Source organism: Halyomorpha halys, unplaced genomic scaffold (genome assembly GCF_000696795.3).
Source record: "Halyomorpha halys isolate HHAL.00 unplaced genomic scaffold, Hhal_1.1 Scaffold121.1, whole genome shotgun sequence".
NCBI lineage: Eukaryota > Metazoa > Arthropoda > Insecta > Hemiptera > Pentatomidae > Halyomorpha > Halyomorpha halys.
In genome coordinates, this window is record NW_027107242.1 from 879520 (window position 1) to 894323 (window position 14804).

Consider the following 14804-nt stretch of genomic DNA (forward strand, 5'->3'; position numbering starts at 1 on the left):
TAAAAAATTTTTATATCTATTTAAGAAATCCATCTCTCTATGTTAAACTAAAGGTGCACTATCAACAAAGAAAAAAGATCTTGTTATGTTAGAGACCGTCAAGAATTTCCTATTGACTATTTTTATTTTGAAAACTTTGGAAAAAAAATAACTAAAAAAACTATATATTCTACCTCACCTCGCCCTTAGTTTGAATTAGAATGAGCATTAACTGCTCAATTGAATAATTAGAATGGTTGGGTTTTCCCCTAATGCCAGGTATATTTACTCACCAGCAGAGTTCAACCAGCCTCGACTGATCCGTTGTATTTTTCCTTAGCATTTCCTCCTCCACAAGACCTATAAATTTATTGGCACACGCGTCCCAGTCCCTGCTAATTCCTTTATAGCACTGCGTGTACATAAGGTACTCTGAAAGTATGAGTTAATGAGCAGTATGATTTGGTTTGATGTGGAATAAAATAAATCATAAATAAAGTTACAAGTAAAGTATATTTACCGGCTTGAAAACCAGGATCGTCGCAGAGAAATCTAAAAGTGTGCCTTGCACCTGCAACGTGGCTCTCGAATATTTTTCTGTCATTTTCCGAAAGGCAGTCTTCAAAGTAAGCGTCCATGCAGCCCATACCCGTCTTGAAAGCCCTGAAATCATTGTCAATAAATGAAATTAATAACCTTTAATTATTTTCTATATACATATGTTATAAAATATACATTTCATTAATCTGCATTGGTCAATGGAACAATGGTTAATGGAAATAGAGTATTACGTAATTTTATGTTCCATGTCCAGGTGATCCTAAATTTTTTGTTATCACCCTAAATAGGAAAGAAATTTTTTTGTTATTGTTAAGCACAAAAAATCTCATGCATATGAGAACAAATATTGGTATAGATCATGTTATAATCTATGTCCATACAAATACCAAAGTAGATACAAATCATAGTGAATTATATTTGAGGAACTCCAGATCAAAGAAAAAATGCATTGTCCATTCATTAAATCATTTTTTGGAAGATGTCTGAACTTTAAACGTTTTTGATCACATTTCTTTTAATTTGTGATTTATTTGATTAAGTTCACTGGAATGTGAATTTCGTGCATTGATATTTTTTAAGTTAAGGAAATATGCAAATTACATTTACACATGCGTTTAATGTGCCTTGCGTATCATATAGTTTGATAAAATTTTATTTTAATAATTGATAACTTGATTTATTAAATCTCAAACAAATTTAACTAGGTTTTAGTTTATAAAAACAACATTGTTAGTTGTACTGGTATCAGATACAATATATTGAATATATTTGTTCAGACTACGTTTACGCATATATTTATAAGAAAATTCGATTCTCTTCGTTCTTCCTTCCTTACGAACTTCTTACATGCAAACGGCGGAAATTAAAAGCAGAACTGTTTTCTTTAATATCCTGAGCTATCTAGGTCACTGATCCTTTAGGTTGTCTTTTTTAAAATAAGTAGGAGCATTTTTTAAATTACAAGAGGGTTGACTAGCTTACGGGTTATCAATAAGAAACACATCGAACATGGTTTTATTAGTTTTCACAGCTTAATGGGTACATCACACTTTAACTCATTAATTGGATCCCAAAATATCCTATATATGTTTTTTTAGATACACAGGTTTTTCCTTTTGATTTTATATTTTAATAAAATAAATTGCTAAAATTATAACCAATTTAACACAAGAGAAACTTCCGAAAAACGAGATAGGAACAGAAACCTATAATTATATTATTACTAAGTAGTTTAATAATATGGTTATTTTAAAAACAAATTCGGAACATATAAACACATAATAAATAAATAAAAATTCTTATAGTACCTTATCTATGAAATATAAGTAATAAAATATACATAATTTTAAAAAAAAAATATTATTAACAAAATTTAAACGTAATGAACAACAAAAGATTTGAGTTTTATCAAATTAATATCATATTGTAAGGGGAAGTACTGAAGAGGCATTAAGTAAGGGTAAAATATCAATTATAATTGTGATACAATTTAAAGTTTTAGTGTTATTTTATATTTAAAATAAAAAAAAAAGTATTGGCAAAATATTAGTGCCGTTGATCGGAAATGTGATAAAGGAATAAATAAATGTGATTTCATAAAATATAATGTGAAAAACCTTACGTTGATGAAATGGGTTATGATTATTTTTAAAATGAATTGTGGTAATGGGAAAAAATAACCCCACCAATTCTTACAAAAAAAAACTAAAATAAAATAAGGTACATAGAATCAAACAAATCCATCCTTTCGCTGTTACTACTGGGCTTAATTATTTTATAAATTTTGCATTTTTCACTGATCATCGCAAGATGTTCCTCAGAACTTGTATATCACATTTATAACCATAAACCATTTCTTTTGTTTTTTTACTGGTGTTTGGTATACTTTCTAATCGTTTCTTATTTACTGATATAAAATCATTTATGTAAAATAATAAGCTATTTTTATAATAATTTACCACCCTTTCAACAGATATATCGATTGCTTTGGCCTTAATTTGATGAAAGCTCACTGACATAATGAGGATCCAAGTAAATTAATTAATATTCGTCAAGGCCAATCAACCTTGTATATTGTTGACCGCTTTATTAGTAGCTGTATCTGAGGTCTTGGAATCTGCCAAGTTGTACATAGGATTTAATTGCGGGCCCTTGAAGATAGATACACAGTACAATCAACATCGAAATAACCATGAATTTTGTTTATTAAGATGATATTCTTAATTATTAATTAATAACTATTAAGATATTTGTTTTCTCCTCTACATAGATAAAGATACTATTCAGTTATTCACACATAACGTTTTAATCAAAAGAATTCAATATTCATAAATAATGTGGCCTCCATAATTTGAATAATCACTATATAAATGTTTAATGGTGAGTGGTCATGATCAACACTATACTTTGTTTGCAGAAAGTGTTTTGTGTCGTTATTCCAGGAACATTTAATGACTAACGACTTTTTTGTGCATGGCAAATATAAATTTATAAGCAATAAATTCCAGTCCTGAGTATGATTTGTTTCAATGTAGTTTAAAGGAGAATATAAACTGGTCAAGAGAGATTATTATTTGTCAAATTAACGTTTTGAGACACTGAAACAGGCTAATCATGCTAGAACATGTATAAAAAAGTCAATCAATGAACGAATTAATTTTATCCAGGCTATTTATGAGAATAATTAACATAAAAAATTATAAGATAGAAGACTATTAAATTATCTAAAGTGTTGAAATATTTTTATCTTGGACTCCATTTTGAGTTGGTTTTATCAAATGGCATGGCCTGACAGTTCTATAAGATAGAAAGCTTTACAGCTTGACAACTTCTAGCACAAGCCAAGTTAAATGATATTTCAAAGTTTGAAATACATCTCAACTGAAAAGGTAGTATTATAATATAAATTAATGGTTGAAACGGATACAGCAACATCGCACATATCTAGAACCTCTTACTCTTAATTGTAAAGCATTCCAAAAGATATAAACTCTCAGAAGTGTCAATAAACAAAAGAGATTAGGATCCTAATAATTTAGAAAATTAATTTACAATAGATTTCAACTTAGCATCTTGCCGAGGGCAATATGTTTTATACCAATAAATAAACAATTGGCCTTTCAATGGGTTTGCAGATGACAACTGTCATTTATTGAGTGCCCTAAACTTCAATATCATTGCAGTGAGAAATGACATCTACTTCCCGCTGCTCTCCTGGTCTGAATTTTACTTTGTTGTAAGTAACCAGGCTCCCCAAGGTCTTAAACTGGTTTAAAGAACTAAGAAAAAAATTACTGTACTATTTAATCCATTATCCTTCCTGAACTTTTCATTATATGTCTAATAATTTTTTGTACTTCTTGTTTATTTATACATTTGTACATGTACAGTACATCTTACTTTATTTTCTTTAATTTAGATAGTTAATAAATGTTGGGTCATAATATAATAAAAGTTTATTTTTTATTAGAGCTATTTTGACCGTACCTAGACGGAATAAAATTTTCATTTTATTAACTAAACGCGGTAAATTTTTCGACCTACCAGTACGAACCCACAATCTTCTGAACCACGTCCCAACCCAAAATCCAATCAATCCATGACAATACTTTGTAGGATTACGATTTTGGTAAATAACGATCTGACCTGGTCTGGACCTAATTTAGAGGATTTACAATTGTAATGTAGTCTTTTTTTTTTTTAAAGAGAAACTCTCCTTTTATCACGCAGTCCTTGTTATCTTTACAAATCAAACAAGTAATTTTAGAACTTTAATTAAACATTTTTGGAACCTAATTTCCCCGTCGAATTAGTACTGCTTTATTTGAGCCTAAACATTAGAATTTTCTACATGATAAGTCATAAAAAGTAAGTAATTTTTGTAATAATTAATAATTGAAATAGTCTAAGTTTCTTAGTGTATTACCTTTGGTTGAAATTGTATAGAGAGCCCCAAGAGGACGCAGAGGGACCAGATAATACATGTGTATATGATGCATGTATATAGATAGTTGAGGGGTGCGGTCAGAATATAACACAAATAAGTTGAAATAACTTAGTTAATAGTGCATCAGACCAATTTGGACATATAAAATATGATCTGGGGCTCTACCAAACCATCTAATTCCTCCCGCATCCAATCCTTACAATCCAAAATCCTTGATACTCCTAATAAGGATGAGTTTATTTGTATCCTTGATTTTGTGGATGAGTTTATTTGTAACGTAATAACGTTACAAATAAATGCATCCTCAAAAACATCCCATTCGTTGCAGATTTGGCCCAAAACAGATATGCGTCTTTTCATTCCATTCTCCTAACCTATTAGTTCTTAATCCCTCATTTTCATCAATCCCTGCTAATCCTCCGAGACGCCTGAAAAGAAGATGGCCACGGGATCTTCATGAGAAGGTCCCGAAATTTTAATGATAAAATTAATGCTTGAAGTACCACCAATGGGTAGTTTCTTTCTAAGATGAAAATCTTAAGTGTAAATGAAACATTCCACAAATTTACTTATTGCATTTATTTTTTTGTACAGTTGGAAATTACATGAAACAAATTTTAAAAAATAACGCCAACGTTTCGGCCAGAATCTCAGAATCATCATGGCTATGAACAAAGAACAAGATAATTAATTTCATTCAGTACAATTATTTTCTTTATGTCATTCTGTTCATATTTCATTTTTTTATTTATTGGTTGTTATCTTGTTCTTTGTTCTTTGCCCTGATGAAGGCTAGAAATTCTGGCCGAAACGTTGGCACTATTAAAAAGTTATTTCAACTAATTTGTACTATTGTGTTATTTTTGTTGAACTTGGTTGTGTTATTTGTGTCTTATATTCTGACCGCACCCCTAACCATCTTCTCCTCATATATATTATCCACGATTAACTTTCTTCTCATCATTCAGGATATATCATATATATAATACTTTTTTTTGTAGAATACATACAGTTTAAGTAGCTATTTCTCTTATTAAATTTAGAGATGCATTTTATATCTTAATATCATATAATGTTCTCATTTCGAACAAATAATAGTGATATTCAAGATGAACCCGATGCTAATGTCAACCATCTATCCTGACAATCACCTCTTGGATGAACTAAAATATAATGATTACTATGGTATTGGTGTAATTAAAAAGGAACAGAGTTGAACACATATCAGTAAATATTGATGAATTCGAAAAGAAATAATATGTCCAAATAACTGGTAAGGAATGCATCGATATCATTTTTTTTTTAAATACGACTGTGCGTGATAGTTGTATAAAATTAAATAAGCGTGACAATGCGTGATAGTTGTATAAAATTCGGATGCTTACAAAATGAATCGTGGACCAGCTACAATTCGTTTCTTATGAATTTATTGCTTATCTTATCGTTAGTTATGCTTACTTCTTTGATGTAAAACGAAAAATTAAGAATTTTAAGTCATTCTATTTCTAAAAAAGGTTTATGTCTAAAAAAATATTTAAAAAAAAAATCCGGAAGATAGAAGACTTTGAGAGCAATGATACTATCTAAAACTTCACCCAAACAAAATGTGGCATTTGTGAAATATACACGGCTGAAATCCACTAAAACGTGAGTGTGGTTCAATTTTTTAACCATTTTGCTTTTACGAAAACAATGTAATATAAGTTTGCAGCCATGTATATTATATAGGTGAATTTTTGGTTTGTTATTAAATTCTTTTTTAATAGCTTGTCTTAGTATTAATACATTTAACTGTTTCCTTCTAGTCTTCTAATTATTGTCTCTATTCCTCAACAGTTAGAAATCTTTTAATTCTGCTGGATTAATATTTAAATGAAAGTTCATAATTTCATACTTTACCTCCTACGTTAAGAATAAAGCTAAATGAACTTTCCCATTGTGTACGTATTTCCAACTTGATTGAAACAGTGGCTGGGGCGTTTACATTATATTCAATACATTGGAATTTATCAGCTACAGGTAAGTGAAGGAAATTATATAGTTATTATCAAATTTAAAATAAGTTTTTATAAAATTTACAAATGAATATAGCGGTGTGTAAAAACAACGACCCATGAATCCTGTTTTATTTTTGGAAAGCAGGGTTCACTTCTATAATATCAACATCATGATCTACTATTATCTATTAAATTGATTACTGAAATAATATCTATAAATAGAGATCTATCTGTAGATATTAAAGATTACAGAATCTATAGATTACAGTTTTATTCTGGGCAATCAACTTCTTGCCCTTTCTACTTTATTTCTTGTTATCTTTGCCATTTTATACATGAATATTTCTAATAAGTACTGTTTTCTTTTAAAGATTACGCTGATCGATATTAATAATTCCATATTTTAGAATACACTTGGGTTTATTTCAGAATTTTCATGATTTGACTGTTACAAATTTTAGATATGACTTTTTCGCGAAAGAATATTATGTGTTTTTTCTTCTTTCGTAAGATCCTCTTTTTTTTGGTGCCTAATTATTTTTTAAATTTTACATTTTTCTCAGATAATCCCACGATGTTCAGAACGATCCTCAGAACTTGCATGCAATATTTATAACCATAAACCAGTTTTTTTTTTACGACTAATGTTTCGGAATCCTTTTTATATTATATTTTGATTACTCATATGATAATTAATTATGCAAAATGTTTATTATGTTTATTTTATTTTATTTTTTTTTTACTAAATCTCTTTCTAACCTACATGTAGGTTTAGGAGCCTAACCTACATTAGCCTTTGTAACCAGAGTGGGAGGAGGATGGATCGAGATCGAAATCTTACCGGCGCCACTGCAGTTATTAAGTTGTGTGCACAATATGGTGACACATTATTCATATAGTAACTATATTATGAGTTAACTACTTATGATCCAAATTTTTGTGTTAGCAGTATTATAATGTAACTGATTTCGTTGTTAATGATTGGTGAATATTGTATAAAATTTTCAAGCTTTTATATTTTCTTAGGGGATAAGCCGCATGAAATTTTAGTTTAACCCGTCATTGGTCGCTTCATGAGAATTTCTCTCACGTCAATCGTTTTCCGGTTCCGAGAGCTGCTAGAGGGAGACTGTGGTTCTCTTTCTGGAATCTGTAGTTCACAGTCTCTTCCTTCTATACCTCGCCCCTCATACTCTAGCAGCTCTGAGTATGCGTCCTCTTTCCTTAACAATATACCCTTCTCAGTGATACATTATCTCACGCACGACTGAGGATGCTATAAAATATTCAAGTTGTGAGGATTTTTCTCACGTGCGTCAAGTGTATTTAATCCATAAAAATATTTTTGTAGGCTTGAAGAAGCAGGAACTTTATTAGGTACGTATTATTTACTATGAATAGTATTTCGATACTATAAGGGTATATGAGGGTGATCCTTATAACAAAAATTTGTCTTTTCATGTTTTTACTTTATCGCTGCGCCACATATACTATTACGGAGGGATTTTGTGCATTTTGTCTCAGGAGAACGAATAAAAAAAAAAAAAAAAAATTGACACAAGTGCGAAAATTGACAAAATACCGATATGTCCCATTCATACGGTGTTCATTTGCACTAGTTGTGCACAAGAGATTTCTTCAGACTGAATTTTTTTTTTTTTTTTTTTTTTTTAAATCAGTGTTATGTTCTTATAATATGATATATCTGTATTTTGATTCTTTTTATAACTTTGTCTGTCCCGAAATCTTATTTTATATTTATCACTATTTTATTATCATGTTTATTGATTTTTTTAAAACTAGTTTGCTATTATATACAAATATTTTTTTTTTAATACTTTTTTTGTAATGCTTAAATAAACCTTATCTAAATCAAAATTTTATATTTAAAAAAATACGTTCAATATCTCTAAATAAGTAATGTGAGATAAAGTCTTAAGCCCGGCCTAGCGACCGATGACGGGATAATAAAATTTATGTGAATATTTTTATGTACGTATGTAAAATTCTTGGAATTAACACTTTAGTCCACTTATATGGGCAAGACTTATGTGGTCAATAAAATATATGTTGTAAATAATGGAACAGGTTCTGATCTCATAACTAGAACATCATTACTAACAATGAAATTATAAAGAAAAATAAATGCTTCAAATGTTCTGAACTTTTTTTTGTGTATTCAATGATTTTATCGAATGTGATTCCAAATAATATTGTACGAATTTATGACCATTTGATGATCCACTTTCTTCATACTATTAATGGCAAAAATCCAATCAGCATACCAAATTGACGCTACTTAAAATATTTATGACAAAAAATCCTCAACTAAGGAAGGGAACAATTTGTCGATTTAAACCACTTCCTCACACTATAAAAAGCTATCTCATAACAGAAAGATACTGTTGTGGTTTTCGGTAAGTATAAAAAAAAGTGAGTCAAAGTTCTAAAACATGATTAATAAGTTCATAACGTTTTTGAAATGTATAACTTTGATGTCGGAATAAATTAATTTTATCTATTTCTAAGTATTATATTTACAAGCTTACAGAGGACGATACTTTATGATTGTGGGTCATAAATCGATAATGAGGTTTTGTTTTTGTTACGTTTAATAATTATTCCTGTTCCTAATTATTTAAATTTCTTCTTAAGTTGTAAGGTTTAATGTATTTGATGAATATTTATAGGTCAGAGGAAAGGAGAACTACGTTTGATTGGTGTATTCTATTCCTCTGATTGGTATAGTCAGTTTCATTCACAAAACAAGTGAGGTTTCATTAATTACCATTGATATAGACTGCATTCCCATTTAGTGTTAAATAGAATGTTGGCTATAGCGAACATTTGATATAATGAAATCCATTAAGGAATGAATAGATTGTATACAATAAAGGAATATATAAATAAAATAATATAAACAAAAGATTAATTTTCATATACTTTTAATTATATTTGCAAGTACTAGCATCCTATGTTAAATTAAATATACTGGATTGTATAAAAAGGACCAAGAATCTCTGAAAAATTTCAGACATTAATTAGGTTTCACCAACACCAACACATTTTAAAATTTATGTAGATATGGTTGTCAGACAGTGCTTAAGAAAATGTGACTAAGTATTAGTAAAGATGTATTCATCAAATCTTATCTGATCTAAACCCCATCGCAATACAACGCCAAAATTTAGAAACTTAAATGCTGAGGTATGTTGTGTATTTGAATCTAATAAAAAGTGGGAGATAAATAACAATTACAATATAACGAATCTGAAAGGGCATATAACAGTGGAGAAGGTGAAATATCAGTGGTCAGTGTTTAATAGTGAAGAAACCCTAAAAAAAAAAAATTATCAAAATTAGGCTTTAGAGCCTTCGAGTAAATAAAAAAATTGAGATGAAATTACAAGATGTCATAACATAAAATAATACAATAAATTTAAAAAGATACAAATAAACAACAATAATTAACAGAATATATAAAATAATGACAGAACATATAACATAAAACCACTTGTCATATCATAAAACATAAGATGATTTCTGTCTTTTACTGACAGTAAAAAAGAAAAAAAAATGTTAACAAATCAAATACAATACACTACTAAAAAATAATAAATGTAAAGATATAATTTCTGCTAATGTACATATTTACAATTATAAACGAAAATCTAAGACATAAAATACAGGTAATATATACAGCTTTTCTGAAACTTTCAATTGTTATTCTTCTGGAATTGGGTGAACAGAAGGTAGTCGAAGATACGGGATTTGAAGATTGGAAGGGTATTAAAACTAAGAATAAAGGATGGAATAGAATTCCATAGGGAAGATGAATGGATGAGGAAAGATCTACCAAAGGCTGCGATTCGATGGGCAGTTACAAATAAGTCTGAAGGCCGTGAGCGGATATTGTGAGAATACAGTGAGGATTTAAATTGAAGGCAATCAGAGATTACGATGGACAGCGGGATTGGATAACTTGATAGAGAAGGACGGAAAGCAAATGTAATATTAAATTGTGTGATCTGAAGCACCAATATACACTCTTGTCAAAGTAAATTTCTCTCTCCCTTTTCACATTTTTAGTATTTGTGTTCGCAGCGTATAAATAGTGCCGAAACCCGGGAACTTTAGATACCAGATTAATTTTTGTTTTCAAGAAGAATTTTATTGTTGTGTTCTCATCTCCCATTTTTTTCTTTTCTCATTTAAAAAAAAAATAATTGCTGCCTACAAAATCGTCAAGACAAGCAGGCTTGAACCTGGAAGCTTTAAATCAAAACGGGATCAATAATTCATCTCCCATGAAGGTGATTCCTCTACTCCCGGAGATTGCCTCACTAACTCTCTCGAAGTCTCTCTAGCTGAAGCCCACGCCACAACACTAGAGTGGAAAAAGTACACACGAAAACAACCCAAAACTTGAGGAAGGCTGTTTCTGACCGCAAACGGTTTACTGGAGAAATGAGAGATGTGAGTCTCTTCAGAAAAGAGAGAGAGAATTGACTACTCGGTTGTTACATAAAGATTGACTTTTATTGAGTCCGGCTCTTCTATACATCCATTTGACTGATATTGGAGTTACAGCTGGCTATCTCTTATCAAGAGGCTGATATGTCAGTATCTCACATATACTTGAGTCTGCAACAACATAAAACCCGGACATGAGTCAATAATGCTAGATTCCACAAAGAATGTAAGGGATGGATATTTGGAGAACAGCGTGTTTATACAGACCTACAAGAATGAAATAAAACATTACGAGAACTAATGCATTTCCATCTGAATATACTTACAACCGTAAGAAAAAAAAGAATTAAGCTGGTTCGTACATGTTAAAAGAATATCTACAGAAAGACTGTCAAAGATAACTATGCAATGGAAAGTAAGAAGAATTAGTTAAAAAAGAACACCTAGAGTAAAATAGAAAATGGGATGGATGAAAGTCTGAATAGAGAGGAGTGAAAAAAAAATTTCTAAAGAATTTATGTAAAGGAAAACCAGATTAGTGACCAGACACTCTTAGAAAATATTTCTTAATGTTCAGTATATACAATTCCATCTACATACCATATCAGGGGCGCCTGTGGCACAAGTTCCTAATTTAGATAAATGACTAATACCTTTGTCCACTGGTCGGTTCCCAGAATAAACAAAAAAATGTATGTATTATAATACATAGATTTAATTAATATATTCAAGAAATGAATATGACTTCTTAAAAAATGACATTTGACAGATTTCGGCCATTTTCTAATACACTTTTCTCATATCACATTTTACAAACGGTATGAAATTATATTCTAAGATTATTAGATAAATTTTGCAAATATGAATACCTTTCCATTGTACACTATGTTGGTAAGGTAAACTCAAAACATAGAAATTGAATTAGCAATTTGTGAGTATATTTTTATTTTTATAGGACTGATACTCACATTGGTGCTTTTTATTGATATCTCTGCTTAGCGACGTTTTATAATCAGTATGAGTATATAAATTTCATTTTTTTCATTGGGCAGCTGTACAAGTTGTGTTTTGAATCTACAAATCTCTACAGTGCGGTCTGGGACACCTCATTTGGAAAAGAAGAAAGAATATTCATTTTTAAATTATTTCAGTCTTCAAGTCTCAGAATCTTTAACATTAACATATTAAAGGTGGTTTCATATTAAGCAGTGTTATTAAATTACTTTATTAATTGTATCTAATAGTCAATAAAATGTTTAACTGGCAACCTTCAGACTTGTAACTGCTTATCTTTACCACTACCCGTTCCCTCCAGCCGTGCCGGTTATAAACTTCCTTCCTATGTAAGGAGATAGTTCCACTTAGATATCGATATTATTGATGCACTACTTGGGCCCATCTCGACTTGGTAACTGTTGACCTTGGCTAAGACAACTTCAAGCTCTCGAGTTTAGGATGAGTATGATAAGCGCTACAAACCCAACTGTGATCAATACAACTATAGTTTAAATTGTATCAGTATCCTCAAGTACTTAATGATTATTCTAAATCTAAATGTGTAAAAAGAACAGCCCGATCTCACTCTAAAAAATAATAATCACTCAATCAATCAATAAGGCCGGGTTTGTAAAATTCGTACTATTTTTAAATAATAATATGTGAACCCTAATGATCCACGTAGGATCATGGATTCAGTAATTTGTAACGAAGAACTGTTTTAAATTCAACGGTTATACAAGGAGATATTATTTTCAAGATTATGCTCAACCGCCATATTTTTCCCCTATTAAGGGATTCTACTTTACGAGGAAGGCTCCATAACTCATAGAGTTGACTCACAGCTATAATGTAACTGAAAGTAATTATCTACCCAGCCGGATTCGAGCGCGGGTTGGAGTAAGTATCATTGTTCCTTGCCACAATGATACCGGGCTCCCTAGACTTATGTTTATCTTTTTCTTAATATACAAGAGAAAAAAATCTATATAATGTATTTAGTGAACGCAATTGACCTACTCACTGAAATTGTAATAGCTCAATTTATAAACGTCTCTGAATGTGAAATATTTAATACTGCCCCCCCTTATTGTTCTGGTGTGTAATAAGGCTGAGTTTGAGGAAATTCATTCTTTGAGATATTAAAAAAAAAAAAATTCTAAAACAACATAAAACTTAGGTTGATGGATCGCTCTAAAACTATGCAACTCTGAAGAAAAATAACACTCATTGGAACGGTTGTGAAATGCTTTACATAACAAAATAAAAATCATATAAATTAATAAAGTATCAGCTATGGTAAGATATAGTGCCTTGAACTTTTGTTTTATTCTTATCTTAAAATATACCAGGAGAGGTTACTTGATGTCATCATAGTGATCACTACTTCTCGAAAATAGCTACGATTATGAATCTGAAATTATTAAAATTGGCACCCCTCAAGATCAAGGAATTCCAATGAGACTAGGTTTAAATAAATTTGGACTTGGTTTAAATAAAAAGTGGCTCCAAGCTAATTTATTTCTAAAACGTGATAGAAATATTTTGTTTTTTTCGAATAATTTAAACGTTATTAAATCCTTCAAGATAATAGTCACTCATTTAAAATATAATTTAATTCTCTTATTAAATCATTAAAAAACATATGTGATCCAAATAATACAAGTACTAGCAAAGATGGAAACCTGTTTTATCTTTATTTTAACATATAAAGAAACTATTATCGCTCAATATATATCAAAATCGATAAGGACTACAAAACTGATATTATTAATGGCGATTTATTTTGCCCCCGTGCAATAAGTAATGGGACTGCAAGTGGTTGAAAAAAATTGTATCCCTAGTCTAAATCAATATAGCATTAGCAATGATATAGTCAGTTAGACTTTATCTTTATATTTATAAAACTATCCGATATCACTCAATCTCAAAAACCGCAATGAAGGCACCCGGAAGACTTTTTATTAAACTATTATGTGCATAAACATCATTAATAAACTAAATATCTACTAATAATATTTATAACAATCATTATTTAATCCCATCATTTTGTGTTTGCCCTTTCCCTGTAAACTAGCCAAAAATAACACCTTCCATTCTCTTCTTCCGCATTTACTTCACTCTTTCATAGTTTCTGCCCCTTTCTTTCTTTTACCAAACTCCAACGCTTACCTGACTGTTTTCTTCTTCAAGAACCTTCTCTTTAGTAACTCCACCCTCAGTTTGCCTCTTCATATTGTAAAATTCTTTGCTGGGTCTCTTCACTCTCCAAGTTTGGTAGGGTTGGATAGTCATAAATTGCCTCTAAGGTGGGAATATTTTGTTTCCATAATAAATTATAGAGCATATTTATTGTGTTTTACGTGGAAAATTAAATTTAAGCTTGGTGCATTATCAGCGGCATCGCGTGTTTGTTACCTGAGCTAATATTAGGGAGAGTTAAAAAAATATGGAAGGATTATCGTTTATTTTTCTACCTATAATGGAAACCTAGAGAGGTTATTTTATGAAAAAAAAAATCTCTTAGCAAAAGAACGAATCGCCTAAATCAATGTAATACAATAAAAAAGAAAATTATATCAGTGTATTGCAAATTTTTCAATTCCTTTTCGGACTATGTGCTGCTTGTCATTTTTAAATACAAGCTAAAAAACTATAGTTACATTTTTCATAAAACGGCCCATTTGATTTTTAATTTAGTGTTTATATAATTTTTATTTTATTTTATACCAGATCGGCCTGGTGGGCCTTACATGGTTTATATAACCGTTATATTATATATAAGTTACGGACTGTCAGCTGACAGGTCCATATCAGCTGATCGAGAACAGCTGACCGATTGTATATATATA

The 14804-nt window shown here is 30.2% G+C and overlaps 1 protein-coding gene across 1 annotated transcript in view; it reads right to left on the minus strand.

Moving 5' to 3' along the window:
- The window catches only part of LOC106678060 (uncharacterized), a 122602-nt gene that overhangs the window by 20201 nt on the left and 87597 nt on the right, over nt 1-14804 (minus strand). Inside the window, exons 3-4 of the mRNA XM_014416358.2 lie at nt 500-642; nt 273-411 (exon numbers count right to left, since the gene is read on the minus strand). Of these exons, the coding sequence (XP_014271844.1) occupies nt 273-411; nt 500-642 (282 nt within the window). The remainder of the gene's footprint in view (nt 1-272; nt 412-499; nt 643-14804) is intronic.